The 22392-nt window shown below is 35.5% G+C and overlaps 1 protein-coding gene across 1 annotated transcript in view; it reads right to left on the reverse strand.

Moving 5' to 3' along the window:
* Nucleotides 1-22392, reverse strand: part of LOC140164932 (probable helicase with zinc finger domain) — a 66652-nt gene that overhangs the window by 27188 nt on the left and 17072 nt on the right. Inside the window, 6 exon segments of the mRNA XM_072188330.1 lie at nt 460-567; nt 1428-1573; nt 1576-1616; nt 7359-7533; nt 13423-13783; nt 22304-22369. Coding sequence (XP_072044431.1) covers nt 460-567; nt 1428-1573; nt 1576-1616; nt 7359-7533; nt 13423-13783; nt 22304-22369 — 897 coding nt within the window.

Below are 22392 nucleotides of genomic sequence, written 5' to 3' on the forward strand. Positions count from 1 at the left end.
ATGTAGGGTGAAAGTCCCTGAACTGAACTGAAAGTATGACTCACTTTGCAATGTAGGGTGAAAGTCCCTGAACTGAACTGAACTGAAAGTATGACTCACTTTGCAATGTAGGGTGAAAGTCCCTGAATTGAACTGAACTGAACTGAAAGTATGACTCACTTTGCAATGTAGGGTGAAAGTCCCTGCACTGAACTGAAAGTATGACTCCCCTTACAGTGAAGGGTGAAAGTCCCTGAACTGAACTGAAAGTATGACTCCCCTTACAGTGAAGGGTGAAAGTCCCTGAACTGAACTGAAAGTATGACTCACTTTGTAATGTAGGGTGAAAGTCCCTGAACTGAACTGAAAGTATGACTCCCCTTGCAATGTAGGGTGACAGTCCCTGAACTGAACTGAAAGTATGACTCACTTTGCAATGTAGGGTGAAAGTCCCTGAACTGAACTGAAAGTATGACTCACTTTGCAATGTAGGATGAAAGTCCAGGAATGAGCCGATCTCTTGTTAACCACAGACATATTTAACGGAGTGTTTACGGTAACCTTCACATCCTCCAAAGATTCTGATAGCTGTAATGTAATAATAACACAAAATATTATTAGGATGACCTTTGACCACAGAATGTTACCAAATAAGATATTTTCCCCATCTCAAAATAACCCAGCAAATCCTGGTCTTCTGAAATTACAATTTTGTAGATCAAAAAGTTCAATGCATCCATCTACAAGGTTCCTATTGCAGCGTTCGCCTGCACAGGTACACCATCGCCAACGTGCCTCACTGGTACATACAGAATACTTACACCTTACCAATACTGCTACTGCACAGGACCCACCAGCAGTGGTACTACACTGGTACTCCCCTGGTACTGCACAATACCAGCCAACTACATGTACCTTGACGATGGTGTACCTGTACATGCGGTGGCAATAGGAGACCTATCATTCTATGGACAAGCAAACAATCTCTTTTTTTTTTGCCTTAGCCTTGACATTATTTTCTTCATGTCTACTAGGGCTCTCAACTAACAAGTAATTATGTACTTGGGTACCCAATTGAATTTTCGGGCGTGAATCCGGGTACCCGAAAATACGGTAAAAAAATTGAAAAAAAGAAGTTATAGGCCCTAAATTACTTGTTATTCAAGGTTGGAAACTGGAGAAATACTGCTACAAAAAAAGTTGGATAAAGTTGTACTTGTACATTTTATTACATTTGCTTATATTGAACAGACAGGGACACATTAATTAGTATGCATTTTTTTTAAGTAGCAGTATTTCTCTGGTTTCCAAACTCGAATAACAAGTAATTTAAGGCCTATAACTTCGTTTTTCGGGTACTTTGACCCATGAATTTTGACCTGGGTAGGCCAAGAACGGGCAGGAACTCGGGTCCCCGGGAATTGGTCAGAGCCTTCAAGTCTACTCACCACATTCAGTGGAGTGTGTGATGACATCCATTTTTCCAGTAGCTGCTCGGCAAAACTGTTACCATGAAGCTGTTTCTCTCGTGCGCGTTGTAATTTCATTAACCTATATCTGTATCTTTCCTTCCATTCACCCAGCTCGTCTTCGAATGTGCGGATGTGCACTGCTCACCAAACCGGCACTTCTGTCGACTGAAAAATCACAAAATAACAGTAACATCAACTATAAACAATATCAATGATAACACATTACAATGACAAAACATGCTCAGGTTTGAGGGCTTCACCGTGTGACAAGTATAGAAGGGTCAATATATATTACAGGGGTGTGATTCAAAGCTTGTAAAATATCCTGAAAGTAGAAAAAATCCTGAAAAACAAATTGGGCTCAAATATCCCAAAACAGGCTAAAAAACAATATACCGTAACCACTCGGGGATAAGCCCACCTTCTGCTATAAGCCCACCCCCAGTTTTCCAAACCATTCGAGGAACAAGAGTGCACTCGGGTATAAGCCCAGTAGTCATTTTGGCATAGTTCTTAAATCATATCAATGCTTTCCTTTCTCATTTAAGAACAAATATTTAAAAAATATCAGTTAAAAATTAACATTCCATACTTAAAATTTTAAAAAAATTGACAAAGATGATAGAAATATTACTGATACATTGGGCATATACAAATGGGGAAGATTTTTCTTATTTTTAAATTTAACTACTAGTTCCCTCCCGGTTATAAGCCCACCCCATTTTTGAAGTGAAATTGCCCATCTAGGGGGGTGGGCTTATTCCCGAGTGGTTACAGTAATTGCATACATTTTGGCTGCAAAAAATCCTGAAATCAGACAAAATCCTGAAGAATCACACCCCTTATGTATATACAGGGTGTCCCAGAAAAAATTACAGGGCGAATGAATTTGGACGTAAGTCGAGAAATAGACATCAGAATCCAAAAATCTAAACATCAGCGTGTAGCCCATCTTATTCTGCATCTTATACATCAATTTGACTGGAATTGTTTGATTGATCGCGAAGAAATGATCGATTACATAACGCATACGTCAAGTCACTTCATTCCAAGTTTGAAAGAAAGATCATTCAACACAATGCACACTAGGGGTTAACTGTCAATACGATTTTGTTCTGTAAAATCCTTTTCGTTCTTTTTAAACAATCTGTTTCTTGCAAAACATTTAATTAGGTTTTGTTCAAATTTGAAAACCTGCACAATATTGAAAATGAAAGCTTGCATGTAAAATGATGGTCGGTACTTGTAAATATATTTTTTCGTTAATGTAGATATAAATGATGCATAAAGAATTCCAGCTGGCTTAAAATAATTTCTCACACACATTAATGTTTTTGGAATATTTCCAATAAATTGTAATGCAAATCTTATAAAAATTCAACATTAATGTTGCATGGTATCAAAAATTAAGTAAGCACTTGATCATTGTTATTCTTGGCTCAAAATGTTCTTTGGAAAGTTAAAATATAACATATTTACGCGACATAAGAATTGAAGTTGGAAAGCTTCCAATTGCTGAAATAAAAGTTTTTTCGGACAAACTGTTATTTATCTTCAATGACATAACACTGTCGGATTATAAAATAGATAATGTGGACTAAATTTAATGAGATACACACAACTTAAGGAAGCGGTGAGCGAGTATGAAAAAAGCGCCTGTTGATCAAACTTGGAATGAACTGCATTGATGCAGGCATTATGTAATCGTTCATATCTACACAACCAGTCAACCGAATCAAATAAAATTTTCGTATGTGATGCACAACAAAATAAGCTATGCGCTACATTTTTAATTTTTGATTATGATGTCTATTTCGCGACTTACGTTAAATTTTATTCGCTCGGTAATTTTTTCTGGGACACCCTGTAGTATGCAATTTTTGGTCTCTGTAGTGTAGCAACTAATGCTGTGTTTCCCGTACTCTCAATTAACAAGGTGGAAATCAAAAGAAATTTTGTCTCTTAAGAAAGTTGCTTATAAATCTTTCATCAGACTCAATCAGGGGTCTGATGAAAGGGGTTCCCTGACAGGAGTCGGATCAGACCCCTAATTGATAGAGTATTCATCAGCAGTTTGGGACTCCTACATAAAGAACAGTCGGACTAGACTGAAATGATGCCAAAATTCCTTGCTCACCAGGGGTCCATTTCACTAAACCTTTTAATCCTTTAAAAGTTACGAATATCCAATACCAGACATAAGTGACTCGTCTGCTTGGGTTAGAAAACATGTTCGTGCAACTGTTTTCTAGTCAGAAACAAGTCTCCGAGTATTTCTACTTTATAGAACTGGGGCCCGAGCACTGATGAAGATCTCAGCATCGCTGGATGCAGATGTTTTTGTTGACTTGGAACTTTTGCCGTGTTCAAGGATTATGTCCGACACAGCATAATATTTCAAGGCCTATGGCCTTATTTTGCGGCATGTCTCCGAATCAGTGGAAGAAACTCAACTTGGAACCTACTAATCATAACTTTTCATGCCGACGTAGCCACCTCTACTTTATTAACTTTTCAATACCAGACATAGCTTTACAAAGGGTCCTTGTAGTAAATCTCTATTACTTACGAAGGGTACCGTTCGTAAATAAGTTTAGTGAAATGCAACTTACGACTCAACTAAGGGTGTGAGTGAGTCCCGGGTATTCGAGTCCCGCCCGATAATCCTATTACCCGGGCAGGAAATTCCCTGCCCGTGTACCCAAAATTTAAAAAAAAAAAAAAAAAAAAATTTCTAATTTTTTTTCGGTTTTTACTTGTAGTGTCTCTGGACCTACATGTAGACCTAAATGCTAGGATCATTCATGGACCTTGACCTAAAAAAAAAAAAAAATGAATTTTGCACATTGTTTTGTGTTTTTAATATGAAAATTGATGCATATTGATATCATTAATAGAGTATGACATGAAAACAATGTGCAAAATTCAATTTTTTTAGGTCAACCATGAATGATCCTAGCATTTAGGTCTAGAACACTACTAAAACCGAAAAAACTTTGAAAAAAAATTTAAAAAAAAAAAAAAAAATTCATATTTTTTTTTTTTTTGGTTTATTGGTACCGGTTACCCGCCCGAAAAATGTGGCGGGTACCGGGCACAAAATTACCCGAAAATCACACCCCTAGACTCAACATAAGTTACAAACCATTTCTAGATTTACAAAACTTTGTAAAGTTTAATGAAATGGACCCCAGGACCAGTTAGTGAGATGTTTAAGCATAACATGCTCAATATGAGGCGACTGTCCAGTTGGAAGTATTGACACTTACGATATACTCATTTTGTGTTGATAAGCGTCGCTTACAATCCATGCATGGCAAATGTATTCCGTCATAGCCAAAATGCAGAACAATAACCTCAATTTGTGCACAATCCATGTTTAAGTCCTTTGGAATGAGTCTTGGTTAGCAAACAGACAGAAGACATACATACTAACGATCCTGGAGCATGCATGTCGGAAAACTCTAGAATCCCATCTAACATAAACCACATCATCATCATTCAAACTCCTACGCAAAAATGTCCACTAGTACAGACTGTGTGGGAAGTATTTAGGCTACTCCAGTCAGGTTGCTTGATTTAAATCATATGTGACCATCCAGCACAACTGAGCCCTGAAGTTGATACTCACCATTTTTGAGATATTCAACCAAAATATTCTGCTTGACATTAGCTTTAAAATGATGTATATCATGTCTATAGTACTTGACATTTAAGAAGTGAAAAATCAATAAAACAGTCAATAAATCCTTTGTTTCCTATTGTTTATTGTTAAGTTCAATGGAGCATATCTCAATAGTGGCACTGGCGACATCCGGGCTCAATTGTGCTGGATGGTCACATATATTCCTTACATATGGTTTGTGGACAGACAGGCAATTCATGCTGCCATATGGTCTCCCTCTGGACGACCGAATAAGTAAAATCTCATCAAGCCTTGAAATAAGCAGACTGGAACCAGGAGCAATTTGTTTTAAACATTGCTCCTTGAACATTGTTACAAGAACCAGGAGCAATTTCTGAAGAAACAGGAGCAATTTTCAATATTAAATCCTTTAATGCATACAATACAGCATACCAGCACGTCTGCATCAAGTGCAAAACTGTAACCAGGAGCAATTAATTTTAGAAAATTGCTCCTGGTGCATGTGAATTTTACATGGACCAGGAGCAATTGTGGCTTTACGAGGGTAAATTTGCTCCCCGCACCCGCTTATTTCAAGGCTTGAATCTCATCTGACAACAAGATTTAATTGCTTTTCCAATAAGCGACAGAAGTTACATCACAAAAAATTGTTCCTTACAACAGGCAGTATGATATGGCCTTAATCCCCAAAACCAGTTGTTTTTTTGTCAAAAGAGAACAAGGACAAGGACCACTCTACCCCCTTCCCTTAAAGGATGTCTCCGGCAATCACAACATTATGCCTTATATGTTAGAAAATTAATAATCAAGCACAAATCACATCAAACTCATATTGACCATAAAAACAAATTAAAACAGCTGTCTCTCAACACACGATATTCAAAATTCACGGGCGCCCAGATTGTCGAGTGCAATGACGTCCCAGTAATACAATGAAGGCTGATAACAATTGAGCACAAGTAACCATGACGTCATTGCACTGGACAATTTCGGCACGGGAATTTTGAATATCGCTTGTTGAGCGCCGGCTGTTTTTATTCATTTTTATGGACAATTTGAGTTAGTTTTAAATAAAACCATGTGATTTGTGCAAGTGATAATTATTTTTCTAACATATAAGGCATAATGTTGTGCTACCCGGAGTCATCCTTTAACAGGTTAAAGCTCTAGCAATACTTTAGAATAAGGTACACCACCCACAAGGTGCGCTTTATTCTTAAATGATGCACTGTTCTCAAAATAATCAGTGGGTATATGACAGAAGTACCGTACCAGATTCTAAAATTGGGCTAAAATCCACACTGCCTCTGTGGAAGATTTAGCTAAAGTCTTCCACAGAGGGAGTATGAGTTTTGAATAGAATAGAATAGACAATTGCATAATTTCATTTGAAATACTCACTCCAGATGTGGAAGATATAGGTAAAGCCATAATACAGGGGGAGTATGAGCTTCAAAATGATTAACCCTGACCAATTACATTTGAAAAACATACTCCCTCTGTGGAAGATATTTCCAAAATCTTCCACAGATGTAGTGTGGATTTCAACTGGAATAGCCCATTGCACCAAAGCCTTTTTCAATTTAATACCTGAGTGGAAGAAGGGCCCAACTCCAATTTTTTTACAAAAATGAGTTAGACCCAGCATTTTATTGCCAGCAGATTGTTCGTCCTTGGGTGTGAAAGATGAGCCAAAATCCACTCTTCAAAATCTTCCAGTACACTTAATCATGGTTTTCTCCCACAAACATTGACTTAAAGAGGAATTTTGTTTATACATGAAATCTGCTTTTCACTACAATAAACTTTCTTGCTAACATATTACATGCTTCTACTTGTGCAATTAATTGTAGTTATTTATAACACATCTGCTTACGGAACTGGTACTTGTAGTATATTAGTTGAAGAAGGGCCCAACTCCAGCTCGTATTAAGACCTGTACTGTTGCCAGTACATCATATATAATTTCGAATGTATGAAATATTGTATATTCATGTATTAAAGGTCCCCTGAAGATGAAAATATTCTGCCTATAAACCTTTTCCAAATATTAAGCGGTTTCTTTATATATCAAAAACAGTTTTGATGGAGTTGGGCCCTTCTTCCACTCAGGTATTCAATTCAAAACACTTATGATGAAGATGAAAACATTCTGCCTATAAAACCTTTTCCAAATATTAAGTGGTTTCTTTATATCTCAAAAACAGTTTTGATGGACTTGAGCCCTTCTTCCACTCAGGTATTCAATTCAAAACACTTACTCTGTGCAGAGTGCATATTCGTCACTTGTGAATCCCCTGGGTGGTGGTCTATATCTCCAATCCCTGCCGTCGTCAGACATGATAACAGCTTGGTGTGGAGCACCGATACAGTGTAGATGAAGATCCACTTCCGTTGAACATTGCACATTGCAATATGAACAATACAGTTTACTCTCTGCAGGAGATAAAAGAGGAAAAGAATTGCATCAATTCTGGCTATTGTCATCCGGATGTTGAAATGCTGCCAATATTAAAAAGCTTTTATGGGATAAACAACTTGACAGCTTTTGGGATCTGTCGATGTTTCTTTACCGAGAATATTTTGGGTATTGTGTCTGGCTGTGGCATACATATATATTTGATTTCTTGTTAGTCAGATTAATTAGGCCAAATATAAAATTGTTTTTCTCAAAAGCAGTTAAGGGATCTAGAATGAGCGTTTTGAGCATTTCGACAGTATTTTTTAAGGGACATGAGAGCACATCAGACATATCGAATTGCATTCTAAATACGAAGAATGTCTTTCTGATATCAAATAATTTTCATTTTTTGAAATTCACAATATAATACAAATTTTATGACAAATTATTAAAATTTGATATTTTTTACATTTTTAATATATAACAGTCCTCAAGTAAATTTTATAATTTATTGATATATTCTTAAAGTGTATGTAGCTGGGAGGAAAAGCAGGCGATCAATTGAAAATTTTGACCTTTCATATTGAAGATATGGATTTTTTTCCCAAAAAGACCTAATTTTGTTTGGTGTTTTGGTAAAAAAATTCATATCTTCAATACTAAAGGTCAAAATTTTCAATTGATCGTCGGCTTTTCATCCCACCTACATACACTTTAAGTATAAATCAGTACGGTTAAATATAAAAATATCAATTTTAATCATTTGCCATAAAATGTGTATTACACTGCTAATTTCAAAAATTATTTGATATCAGAAGGACATTCTTCATATTCAGAATGCAATTCGATATGTCTGATGTGCTCTAATGTCCCACAATAAATACTGTCCAAACGTTCATACCCCAGCCCTTAAGTGAACTTAACACAGGGTTTAACTTAAACGTAAGTGAACGTCACATGATTTTGCTGAAGAATTTTGTTCTGTGTATTTTGATACCTCAATTGGCACAATACAACTTTTTTTCCCCAACTTGTAGCAATTTGATTAAGAAAAAGAGCTTTTCAAAAGTGACAAAAATTTACATTGTCTTCCCCTCAAAGCATGCAGACATTGAACACAGTGGAGTGAGCGTTCATCTGGAGGCTGAAATAGAGGCAGCCAAAAAAAAAAGGAAGAAATATCCAAATTTAATTTGTCACTTTTGAAACTCGACCTTTTGTTCAGTCAAATACGTATAGCTTTGTGTAGGCCTCTGGGATTTGCATGATAGCGTAAATCATGCAAAAAAGTTCTATAAACAACAAGAATGGATTATAAATTAATGTGCTCTTGATAATTAATGTGCTCTTGACAATATTATGCTGTAAAAAGTGATTTCACTTAAATTCCAAAATATGTGATTTTCTAACTTAAAGCCATATTATAACATTTGCTGAGGAGAACGCCCTCAAAATTTTTATAAATTCTGGTTTTTACACGATTGTAATGCCCGGGTTGTAATGTACTAGTCAATAAAGAAACTCTGCAAAAATCAAGACTTTAGATGCTGTAGTTTTGTCAAAATCCGAGATTTTGAATATAACGATGGAACCGGCGTTTTATTATTACGATGGAAATATTAGTCGAACACGGATGCACAGTACGTACACGGCGTGCAGGATACACATACACACACACCCCGAGGATCGTACCGTACGTATTACAACCTCAGGAGTAACATGCATGGGCGCTAGTAGTAAATTCCAATTTTCTATGCTTTACCTCATCACTTGTTCGGCTCAAAATTAAAAGGGGACATATCTGACAGTAAAAGCTAACTAACATTTTATGGAAAATAAATACTAATCTACAATGTATTTTTACAGAAATGTTATGGCTTTAAATGGCATATATATTGCTCAGACAACATCATATCATTGACAAGCTAATGTTATGAGGACAATCAAAATGACTCCTTTTTGAGAAAATAAGACGTTTAAAATTGATATTCCACAAAAACCAACTGTAAGCGGTGAGTTCCTTCGAACGAGACAGATTTGACCTAGAAAAAAGTTTGACGTCATGAAATGAATTGTGCCCACTTTGAGAGAATGGACTGTAAACACTCTCAATGCACAGAACGTATATTATGCAAATAAACAATTTCAATGGGGCGGTAGCTAACCTTTTGTTGACCATTGAAGGTCGCGCATTTATACATGAATGAACATGAAAAGAGCTCTAGGCTCATGTGTTATTGTGAACATAGGGGAAGGGCGTGTTATCCCACTCTTGATATTGGTATGGTTTGTTCTATCTTATGTTGCTTTAGTGTAGTAATAGACTTAAATGAAAAGGTGTTCGGGCTTACCCACTCTCCCCTATAGTGTCCTCTTCATTTACTTACGTCATTCAGCCCACTGCCTTGAAAATTAATTTCGAAGGGGGGGACCCGTACGAGCCCAAATTTTACTAACAAAATTTCTCTTTTTTCGGGAGAAATACCCATAAAAAATTGCAACAAGTGTCAACTTGTAATGTAATAATTATTCTCTTCGAATGGAGTTAAACTTGTTTTTGCAATAGATATGCCCTTTAATGTTGTTCAAACTTAGGTGCCAAATTCAGCAACCATGCTCATAATCATCATCATCAAACTTGCCTAATCAAATTTCAAGTCTAGTGACGATTGACAGGCAGCGTACAGTGTTGGAATTAGTGTAAATTTTTACATAGCAAAAATGCTATGCAAACTATTTTTGTGTAGCATTTTCACAGTTTTGTGCAGCATTTTTTACAGCCTACATTTTCAACCTTTTCCCGATATTTCTATCCGCGGTCTGAAGGCTTTCGCACCTTGTTCAATCGCAAAATGACCGGCCTGTGCGCAAGAACAAAATCGGCATTCGGCGCCTGGTACACAACGGCAATTGCCAACTATTAAAACATAGTTTCACTTCCACTGTTTTCCACTATTCAATTCCACATCAAAGTTGTCGAAATTAAATTCTACACTGATCATTTAAACACAAAACTTACTAACACGATGCATATACCGTACTGACGCGAGTATAGTCCCACCTTCGAGTAAAGTCCCACCCCTAAATTTTCGAAAAATGTCAGAAATTAAAAAAAAAATTTTTGTTAAGTTATTTATTTTTTCGGCTTTGAAGTGTCCCAGGACCTAGACCTAAATGCTAGGATCATTCATGGTTGACCTAAAAAAAAAAAAAAAAAAAAAATTTCAAGATGTTTTGTATTTTTAATATGAAAATTGATACTTTGTATTCATGTCATACTCTATTAATGATTTCAAAATGCATTCAAATTCAATGCATTTTGAAATCATTAATAGACTATGACATGAATACAATTTATCAATTTTCATATTAAAAATACAAAACATCTTGAATTTTTTAATTTTTTTATTTTTTATTTTTTAGGTCAACCATGAATGATCCTAGCATTTAGGTCTAGGTCTAGGTCCAGGGACACTACAAAACCGAAAAAATAAAAAACTTTTTTTTTTTTTTAATTGAGTATAGTCCCACCCCCAATTTTGAAAAATGTTCACCCAAAAGCGGGGTGGGACTATACTCAGCGATCATCACGGTAATTCCATAGTTTGTATGAATCGTGTAAGATATTGTGTGATAATTACTGAGACTTGAGTTCTCGTATTTTGCGCCATGACGATGCATCGCTCATTCAACAACTCTTCCTATACCTTTGTACAGGAGCCAACCGTTGTTAAACCGTGATGAACCCACACTTTTACTGTAGCGTATCTGCGAACGCGAAGCGAGACTACGCGATCTGCGAGAGCGCGTAAAATTCGTCATGCCTGGAACCTTTATGCGTATGCCAGCTTACAAGTTAATGAATTCAGTATTTTTCAGGTAGCGGCTAAATATTGCCATTTTATTCTGTAGTTTTATTGCTGATATCAAAAGAGAAATCATGGAAGTTTTTGTAAGGCTGAGTGGCAATGATTAACTGACATTCCTCGTAAAATAATCGTGAATTATACGATATTTAGCTTCTTTTCGTTGTTGAAAGGGATTCAATCATGTTTCACCGTTGTTCATCACCGTTTAACAACTCTCGCTAATGCTGAAGCTAATGCTGATGTGCTGATAACTCTTTTTTGCGTAGTCAGGGTTGCCAAAAGATTTCAGCCTGAATCATGGGTCAAATAATCGGAAAAAGTCGCCTAATTTTCTCTTTACCATTGGTTTCTATGGGACATGAAACTATCGGAAGTCGCGGGAGCCAATGTTGAAAAGTCGCCCAAATTTGTTCTTAACCATTGGTTTCTATGGGACCGGAAATTGTCAAAAGTTGCGGGAAAAATCTTCAAAAGTCGCCCGATTGGGCTACCAAATCGCGGGTTTGGCAACCCTGTGCGTAGTGAGTTCTGATTGGATTAAGGACTTAAGTGGCTCAATAAATATTAAGATATGCACAATATTTTGTTTTTAATTATGTAGCAAAATGCAATGTTTGAGTTGTGAAATAGTAAAGTATGTACATCACATAATACATGTATATGCATGATAATGAAAACATTGTGATGTTGCATTGCTTGGGAAGTAAATAGACCCAATAATTGCCGGTGCAGACTGGTGCAAGATCATAGCGATATTTTAACGATGTTGAATTTTCTTCACATTTTATCTATTTTTTGTGGCTAAATCAAGGAAGTTAAATCCGATGATCATTTCATGAATATTTTGTGAAAGTTGGTTGGATTTTTTGTATAGCAACTTAAGAGATATAGCAGATAAATTAAATAGCAATACTGCAGAAATGAGTAGCAAAATGTGATGTTATACCAACTAATTCCAATGCTAGCAGCGTAAATAATGGAAAATATGGATGATTTCATTGGAAAATTCTTGTACCTTGCCAGTGCTCTGGTTTGAAGACAATTTTAGCATAAGATAAACATTTTATATTCGACACCAGATCACAACCTGTAAAAGATGTAAGCAACATGTGTCATTAGATTCTAAAATCTCCTAACATACTGATTTTGTTGGCAATTGAACTAAAATTAAATTTGACTAGCGCACAATGGTGCAATTTGGATTATTTTTGCATTCTAAATATACAGGCGGTGTAATTTAGCCACAAAAAAATTGTGCAAAACTTTGAGGCTTAGCTTAGTGGAATAAAGTCGCATCGAGCCGAATGAGGTATCAAAGAATGCAGAACAAAATTCTCCATCCATTCTCCAGCAGTCTTTAAAAAATGTTTTTTGCTTAAGTGTTCGGATACTTTTTGTATAATACATCAGCATGGTAAGCCAGTCAAAATAACAATGTAGCTCCAAATTATTTCCCATACCTAGTCCAACTCACTAACTACTGTAAACGTTATACCCTCCCCTGACATTTTGACAAATCCAATTTCACGCATTCCTACACCTCAACGGCAGCCATAGCCGCGACGGGGACCCAGCTATCTCACCTAAAAATTGTGTAATGATGCGGCCTTGACGGGTATTTTAAACTGTATTCTATCACCCGTATTACCGTAGACAAAAGAATGATGACAGTTTACAACACAAAAGAATCTAACATCGAATTTTAAGCGGGTTTAATCCACCCAATTGGGCACTCACAACACCTGTTTGGTGCATGCGATTATGGGGACCCAAAATGGCCGACCAAATCCTGACCATGACTTGGCTCGTTGGATTCGCGTCTATACTGTAAAAGTGGAAAGTTTCATGTTACATTCATTTTCACGTTTTTCGCACGCAACACAGCTACCATGAAAATAAAAACACGCGAATAGGTTCTGTAATGCATAGGTCTATGTAAGAAAACTCAAAATCAAGAAAAAAAAAAAAAAGCAATGTAGTTCAAAATCAGCAAAGCGTTAAAAATTACACACAAGAAAATTACCACTTTTAGAACAATTTGTCAGTAATACATACCTGGTGTGTTTCCTTTATTTGCTGACTTGGTCTTCCCTTTATTTCCATCCCTGTTCCCTCTATGATCCCTATTATATACATGATGGCTTGTGTTACTTGTATTGCTATGTCTAGGTTGCCGGTGGTGTGAATGCTGTCCCCCTCCCCCTGACGCTGATGATGATGGTGATACACGACTGTGACTGCTGCTGCTGCTGTTATTGGTCATCGTGTTACTGGCGGCTGATGCTACAATGGCGGCTGATGCAGCAACGTTAGTGACGTGTGTGCTAGATGAGGAGGATGTTGAGGGCGCTGTACTGTGCATCGACAATGACGCCGCACCAGCTGTGTTGTTATTTGCATGTTTTGCACTGGTACCCTGATGTAACAAAACCAAAATTTGTAACATTTTAATAAATGGAAATCTGAGACAGAAAATCTCATTTTGAGTGAGGCCCAATCCCTAGGTATCATTTATGGGGCAATTGATATGATACTATTTGTAAAAAGGTGGGTAATGGCGAATCCAATGGACGAGGACACAAAACACATCAAGGATCAATAAATGATACAAGAGGATACCTTAAGGGCTGGGGTATGAACATTTGGACAGTATTTATTTTGGGACATCAGAGCACATCAGACATATCGAATTGCATTCTAAATCGAAGAATGTCATTCTGATATCAAATAATTTTGATTTTTGAAATTATGCAATGTAATACACATTTTATGGCAAATCATTAAAAATTGATATTTTTGATATTTAACAGTACTTGAAGTAAACTTTATAAATCTGATGATTTATATTTAAAGTGTATGTAGGTGGGATGAAAAGCCGACGATCAATTGAAAATTTTGACCTTTCGTATTGAAGATATGGATTTTTTTTCCCAAAACACCAAAAAAAAAATAGGTCTTTTGGGAATAAAATCCATATCTTCAATATGAAAGGTCAAAATTTTCAATTGACCGTCGGCTTTTCCTCCCTGCTACATACACTTTAAGAATATATCATTAGATTTATATAATTTACTTCGAGGACTGTTATATATCAAAAATTGAAAAATATCAAATTTTTATAATTTGTCATAAAATTTGTATTATATTGTGATTTTCAAAAATGAAAATTATTTGATATCAGAAAGACATGCTTTGTATTCAGAATTCAATTCGATAGGTCTGAGGTGCTCTCATGTCCTACAAAAAATACTGTCGAAACGCAATAAACGCTCATTTTAGATCCCTTAAATATACAAACAACTGCAAAGAAAAAGAGCAAGGTACACAACTCGACATGGGGAAACAAGTAAAATAAAGACTACACGGTACACAGAGGGGGGACAAAAACAGCAAATGTAGGCATTAGAAGTAGGTCAAGTTCAATAGCCAAAAATTACCAGTTCCAAGGCCTGCAGAAGTCCTAAACCGGCAAAAACAACATGGATCAATGGGAATAAAAAAGTACACTAGAACAAGTGATGAAAATCACTGTGCAAATAAACAGACACGCTAAACCAAACAACCAATGTAGGCACAAAAACAAGCAAAGTTTGATGGCCAAAAATTGCCAATTCTAGAGTTCACAGAGGTGTCAAGAAACCAGTACAAAAATACACTGGAATTGATGAAAATCACTGTGCACATAGCAGACAAACAAAACCAAACATACAAAAAACAACAACCAACGTTTCGCGCCGATAAACTGCTCTTCTTCAGGGACAGACAACAAAATAATAAATCAAACAGCGAACACTACATGCTGTAGTTTAAAAACAAATTCAAGTTAAAAACTGTAGGCAAGTTCAAATATAACTTAGTAGCCAACAAGATAACAAGCTCAGAGCAAAATAAGCTGTGTCTTTACTCTATGGAAGCAAGTTCACTACAATTTGTTCTAATTTTTTTTGTAGTTAAAATACCGTAAAATTCCGTCTACAAGCATATATGCCTCTAAACAAGGTTTTTTTGACACAAGAGACAAGAGGCAGACACTCTCAACAAAAACGTTATTTGGAGTTTGAACAACTATATTACTGATATAGGCGGCTGTACAAACATGTATATTTGTAAGACCAATCTATTGCAATGTTTTTGAGAAGGGTATTGGCCTTTCATATATGTTTCGTTAAAAAAAACCTCGTTTAGAGGCATATATGCTTCTAGGCGGAATTCTACGGTACATGTTTTCCAGCAAAAATTGAGTGAATTAACAATTAAATCCATCTGCTCTTCCCAGAATTTTTTTTTTAGACTTCAAAATAAGGAAAATATTTAAATGAGCTATTCCATTAAAAAGCCACAATCCCCCTGTGGAAGATTTAGCTAGTCTTCTAGAGAAGGAGCATGGGTTTCAAATACGAATCTACAATTTGATCACTTCTCTTAGAAATATTCAGTCGTGGAAGATATGTGACGTGATCAAGCAAAATTAGTTGGAACTCAGGAAATATTTAATTTTCAGTTTCTTATAGGGTAGTAAAAAACATATAACAAAGCTGGATTTTGCACAAAAAAAACCCAATGAAATTAAACAATCAGTTCCAAAGATATGAGCAATTAAAGAGTTTCCAAAACAAAAGGAAACAAAAGGAAATATTTCCTTTGTTTGGCTATATCTCAAAATCAATATTTCTGAGTTCCGACTGATTTTGCTTGATCGCATGATCACATATAGGTAAAGCCATATACAGTGGGATTACAAGTTTCATAGGTATGTAAGTAGCTTTTGGAGAAAAAACAGAAACGGTGCAAGCAAAGCGAGCAGGCCAGGCGGGAAAATCCGGATTCCGGATCCAGGGGAAAAAAACGGGAAAACTTACATCCCTGGTTTCAATATAATTAACCTTAACTAGTTCCATTTGAAAAACATACTCCCTCTGTGGAATGCTGGGTTTTTTGCTCTTTTTATGATGAAAAAAATCATGTTTTTTTTTTAAATTTACATTCTAAAAAAATGTAAATATTTAAATAATTTTTTTTAGTGTTGGTCAGTGTCAATCACCATAGCTACATCCCTGTTATTGTTTTAAAGGGGTATTTGGATTTCAACTGGAATAGCCCATTGATGAAGCTGCCTGAACTGACTTAATGACTGCACACGCATATACATATAATGGTTGTATCTCGTCTTTTTATGATTTTGGATTATGGTCCAAATGGTTATTCAGTATTTTATTGTTATTACCAGGGCATAATATCACTGGTATCTATATACATGTAAAGCACAATACACCATATTGCAATCACAATACAATAAAACCGTTCTTTTCTATACAAAATGATTTGGAGTTGCAATTAATGCACATTACGTTTCTTGCTATATATCACAATTTTCCATACTTAATGTCCTATCACCATAAGGAATCTGTCGGTACCATATTTCATTGGTTATGGAGTTTAAATGCCTAAAGAATAAGCAAGCTAATTATGTGCGAGTTTTGCCTTTCCTCAACAGTTAACTCTTTACCAAAGACATACCTCATTCAGTAACTCCTATTATTTTTTTATTTTTTTATTTATTTATTTATTTATTTATTTATTTATTTATTTATTTATTTATTTATTTATTTATTTATTTATTTATTTTTTTTTTTTATTTTTTTTATTTTTTTTTTTTTTAATTTAATTTAATTTAATTTAATTTTATATAATTTACTTTAATTTTATTTTATTTAATTTTATTTAATTTAATTTAATTTTATTATTATTTTATTTTATACAGGTTCCCTTTGCTTACAGGCTGAGAATAGATTGATATAAAATTGGATGCTTTGAACCCAATATATAAATTTATTGGATTGGTCAAGCTATAATAAGTTTTAAAATATTGGACGAGCTCATAGCGAGACCATTAAATTTTGTATTGGGTGAAAAAACCATCCAATTTTATCATTATTATGTTTTTAGAATCTTTCCTTGGTCACACATTTTTTTGTTCAAAAACAAGATTTTTGGTCAAAATGTGATTTTTGATCAAATATGTGATCTTTGGTCAAAAATGTGATCTTTGGTCAAAAATGTGATCTTTGGTCAAAAATGTGATTTTTGGTCAAAAAATTGTTGGAAAAAAATATTGGGGAGAAAAAGTGAGCCTTTTCAATACAGTCCAAGCAAGGATAGCATTTTAAGGGGTCTTGGCGTCCAGGACTCCTTGATTTGGCAGGTCCCCGTGATTTGGACCTCTGAATTTTGTATGTCTGTGTAGAATTAGATGCCTGGACCCCTTTATTTGCCAATTTGGACCCCTGGACTCAGCAGGTCACCGCTAACCCCGAGTCCAAGTGTTGAGTTCGAGTGTTGATTATATTGGACTCTTTAACTCTGTTCAAAGTATAGGAAGGAAGATACTGAGAACAAAATAATGGCTAAACATGGATCGATAGTCAAGAAATAAACTTGGTTAAAAAATATTTTGTGCTCTGTTCACCAAGATACTTTTTGTCACTATCAACCCATGCATGTTACATTATATAGTAAACCAATCCAGAAAATTGAAATGGAAGAAATGCATTGTGGGCAGTGTTCGATTTACCTGGATTCGCATCGCAAAATGCGAGTCATTTTTTACAAACTGCTACTCAACTACACAGACCAGTAGCAAAAAATGCGATCCCAAAAAATTGGGGGAAAATGCCTACTTGCGATCGTGAACCACGCTGATATACCATCATTTGCAAGTTGCCATTTGTCGAAGTCAAAAATGTTTCCATAAATTCTATTTCCAAGAAAAATAATCCACAAAATATGACTCAAAAGTCCCTAAATCGTGATGTTTACGCCATTAAACTAAATACAGTATCCTCCCTTGTATGCAAATTTATTTTCCATGACGTGTTGTGTTACAAACTTCCATGTATTACCAGATAACTAAAAAAGTGCATATTAATTTTATGACGTCATAGAAGTAGCACTGTTTATATGGTGTATAGTTCAGTGGTGAGATGGAAATATCGTGTGTCCTTGGTGACAATCTTCCAAAATTATACAAGATTTTTAGGATTTCATAGATTCCTCACATTATTTTAATGCTTCAGAGATGCCAATGGGTTATGAAAAAAAATCTGAAAATTGCGAGCGTAGGGAGCGAAGCGACCAAGTCTCGCCCACACGGCCGGGGTCCAGGGGCCATAGAACCCCCAAAGCCAGAGGGTTTCTACACATTTTACACTGCAGGAGACACCATTTCGAGGGTAAAATTACATTCAAATGGATTAAAAAATAAGGTTATTTTGAGAAAACAAGCCTAGATAGCAGTATTGAAGACTATCTATTATACATGTAATATTCTTCAAGGCTTGTTTTCTCAAAATTATACCATAAAATATGCAAATTAGGTACCTAAGCCCAGGCAATTTTAGCAGAATTAGCACCCCAAAAGGCCATTTTAACATAAAACCAGTTTTAGACTTTTTTGAAAAAAATGCTTCCTTCATCCCAAAAAAGTGGTTTTAAATGTTCAGTTTCCTATACTTTTGTACATGAGAGACCATTTTCCAAAGTATTTTTTAGCCTAATAACATGGCCTACATGGCTGAAATGGATATATATAATGCGTAATATAAAAGCGATGATTCATCAAATTTTGACCCCCCTATTTTTTTGTTAAATTTTCAAAAAATATTTTTGGCAAAAAAAGCAAGTTATATGCCCTAAATTACTTGTTATTTAATGTTGAAACCATAGAAATACTGCTACTTCAAAAAAAAAAAATGCCAATTTCATTTTACAAAGATGGATAAAGTTGTACATTTTAATTACTTTTACTTCTAATGAACAGCTAGAAATGTATAATAATTCAATGTGTTCCTGACTGTTCAATAGAAGCAAAAGTAATCAAAATGTACAACTTTATCCAACTTTGTAAAATAAAATTGGCAATTTTTTTTTTTGAAATAGCAGTATTTCTATGGTTGAATAACAAGTAATTTAGGGTCTACAACTTCTTGGCCAAAAAAATTAAAAATTAAAAATTAAAAAAAACAAAAAAACATTTTTTTTTTTTTTTTTTTTTTTATAGAAAATCTGATTTTTTTGGAAAAATACAAAAAATCGAATTCGATTTAAATCGGAAGATTGGCATCTCTGATGCTTCAGCTAATAAATTAGTGAGTTTCCTCTACTCAAAAATGTAGGACTTCTCTTGATTACTGAAGGAAAATTTGCGTTTAGAAAGGGCACACGATAATCAGCTTAGGAAGTTTAGGTGCGAATTTTGAACCACATTCGGTCTGCAACACTGCAGTTGCATAACATTTTTTAAGCATTGAGTACTGGGATTGAGTAATCTGTGAGAAGATAAGAAAATACAAAAATCGATAAAATATGGTGAAAACAAACTGCTACTCAAAATTTTGGAATTGCTACTCAAATCTGAAAGTGAGTAGCAATTTTTGCTACACAAAAAAATAGATGAAAATCGAACACTGATTGTGGGAAGTGAATGACATCTCCTCTGATACAATCCCAAACAACTACTGTAAAAGTGAAAATTTTTGTGCTACATTTATTTTCGCGCTTTTCGCGTTCCAAGCTGCAACCGCAAAAATAACAACGCGCAAATATATTCCTTTTGCGTTTAGGTCAATGTAAGTAAACTTAATTTAAACACGATAAAAACAGCTCAAAATTGGACAAGTGCAAAAAATTAATCGCACGAAAATTTCCTCTTTTACAGTATATTTTCCTAAAATTTTGAACATGTACAGGGAAGTGCAGCCTTAAAAAAATCCCAAATCAAAAAAACTGACATCCATCATATGATGGCATCACCTACGCCCATGTTTTCAAACAATGACTCACTGTCATGCCACTGCACACCAGGTGTGGCTCCGTGTGTAGTTGTATAGCATCTGGATTTTAATTTTTTGCTTTATGTTTCATTGTTTTGGCCAATATTCATTGCTATAGGGTGTGACATCATTATTATCATGCAGAATTAATTAATTCACAGAACACACCCTGCAATATGAGATATTCCTTCATGTGTGTGCATATGCAACAATTTCTGTCTCCCTTTTGCACCTCTCTCGCTCTCTCTCTCTCTCTCTTATGAGTCCACAACACTACTAAATATAAGGAGAGGGAAAATGTGTAAAGTGCAAAAAACACCTAAATGTGCGCATTTTGGGTATATAACCGTATTAATCGCGCATTTCAGGTCCGGCCGCAAATTTTAAGATATTCCCAAAATAACAATTTTTCAGGTACCCCTTTTCCAAAAAGCTCAAGTTTTCACTAAAATCAAAGAATCCGTAATGATCTGCAACACAATCTGTGTTAAATTTTTTTTTTTAAAGTATAGAAAATAGGCCGTCGCAAAAGATTGCAAGAAAATATAGAAAAAAAGTAAAACTTTTTAAATATTGTATATATTTGAACTTTTTGGGAAGAAAAAATCATGCATTTTTGATAAAAAATGTGCAAATCATGAATTTTCAAAAACTGGTGTGCACATTTTCCTTGTGCTAAGGGACAATTCACAAACACTTGTTAGGGGGCCTGATGCAAAAAGGGGGGCCCTGAAAATTTTTGACCCTCCCAAGGGGGGGGGCCTGAAAAAAAATGACCACAAATTTTCCTGGGAAAATTGAGTTTATACGCTTTTCTATGGGGGCCATAATTTTCATGTCAAAAGGGGGAGAGATTTTTGAGATCTCCAAAGGGGGGCCCTGAAAATTTTTCTAAACTAAATAGAATAACCTAGCAGACGATGTGACAGCCATCGAGCCTGTTGAAAGTGGCAACAGTTGCCCCGGTCAAATTGAGAACATTATTTTCTATGAAAATGGGTTTTTGGTACAAATTTGTTATCAAATCATAAACAAGGGCCTTTTCCAGGACTATTTGAGTTGAAAATTATCTTCTTTGTAGGCTTTTTAGAGATACAAATTTGCTTATTAGTATAGTAATGTGGATTTAACCCTGAGCAATTACAAAACATCAATCCCATTTGACAGGTTGTATCTCATTCTGAAATTTTTTAGGCATGACCATATACTTTTATTCATCTTTTATGACTAACCCAGATCTTTAAGAAAATGTACATTTGATGCAGCCAGTCACTTTTAGAGCTGAGAATATTGCATTTGAATAGCTGCCATTTAACATAGTATTAGTAAGGCATAGGAAAATGCATTTGTGGTGTGCACTCTTAAGCAATATAAAGTGAAAATTAGTGCTACTTAGCAGCTATTCATTGGGCTATTCCATTTAAATCCACACTCCCTCCTGTGGATCTTCCACAGAGGGAGTATGAATTTCAAATGAAATGAGCACATTAGGCAGCTGTTTTTTTTATTTCATGAATCTTCCCATGAGGGAGAGGGAGTTTCAAATGGAGATGCTAAGTTAATTCCATTTGAAATTCATACTCCCTCTGTGGAAGATATATGCAAAATCTTCCACAGGGGTAGTGTGGATTTCAAATGGAATAACCCATTTGAGAACAAATCTTGTAATGTAAGTGTCACTTTTCAGAGGCTTCTATAGACTTATTCCACCAGCCATCTACACTGCGCATGTACTGTGTTATGCTTCGTAGTGACGACTGATTATCTTACAGTTCAAATTGTGGCGGACCCATGCTTGCGACTTTGGTTAATGCGCCATAGCGCAACTAACTAGCGGCGCTGTGTACCGCCCCGTGTGCACTGCTCCCACGCCGTGTGTACTGCGCCGTTGTGACAAGATCACGCTCTGAAGTTCTAAAAACAACAAACTCGGTCTTGAACTACTCTGCGCAGTCTCAGTGAAAGTTTGCAACCTGCTTAATATTCATGTGCAACCAGAATCTGGTTGCAAAAGTCCGCCACTTTTTTCCACATAGTTTTCTCAGTCGTCAATCCAGAAGGTTGACGAATGAGGGCAGCAGTCTAAGGTTTCTAGTGCAAGTACTTACCTCTGTTGGTTGTTTTTCATCTAATAGTTTCTTTAGTCTGTTCAGCTCTTTGGATGCTTGTGGGTTCTGAAAAACAATAGCATTTGTGA

Source organism: Amphiura filiformis, chromosome 11 (assembly GCF_039555335.1).
Source record: "Amphiura filiformis chromosome 11, Afil_fr2py, whole genome shotgun sequence".
Taxonomy (NCBI): domain Eukaryota; kingdom Metazoa; phylum Echinodermata; class Ophiuroidea; order Amphilepidida; family Amphiuridae; genus Amphiura; species Amphiura filiformis.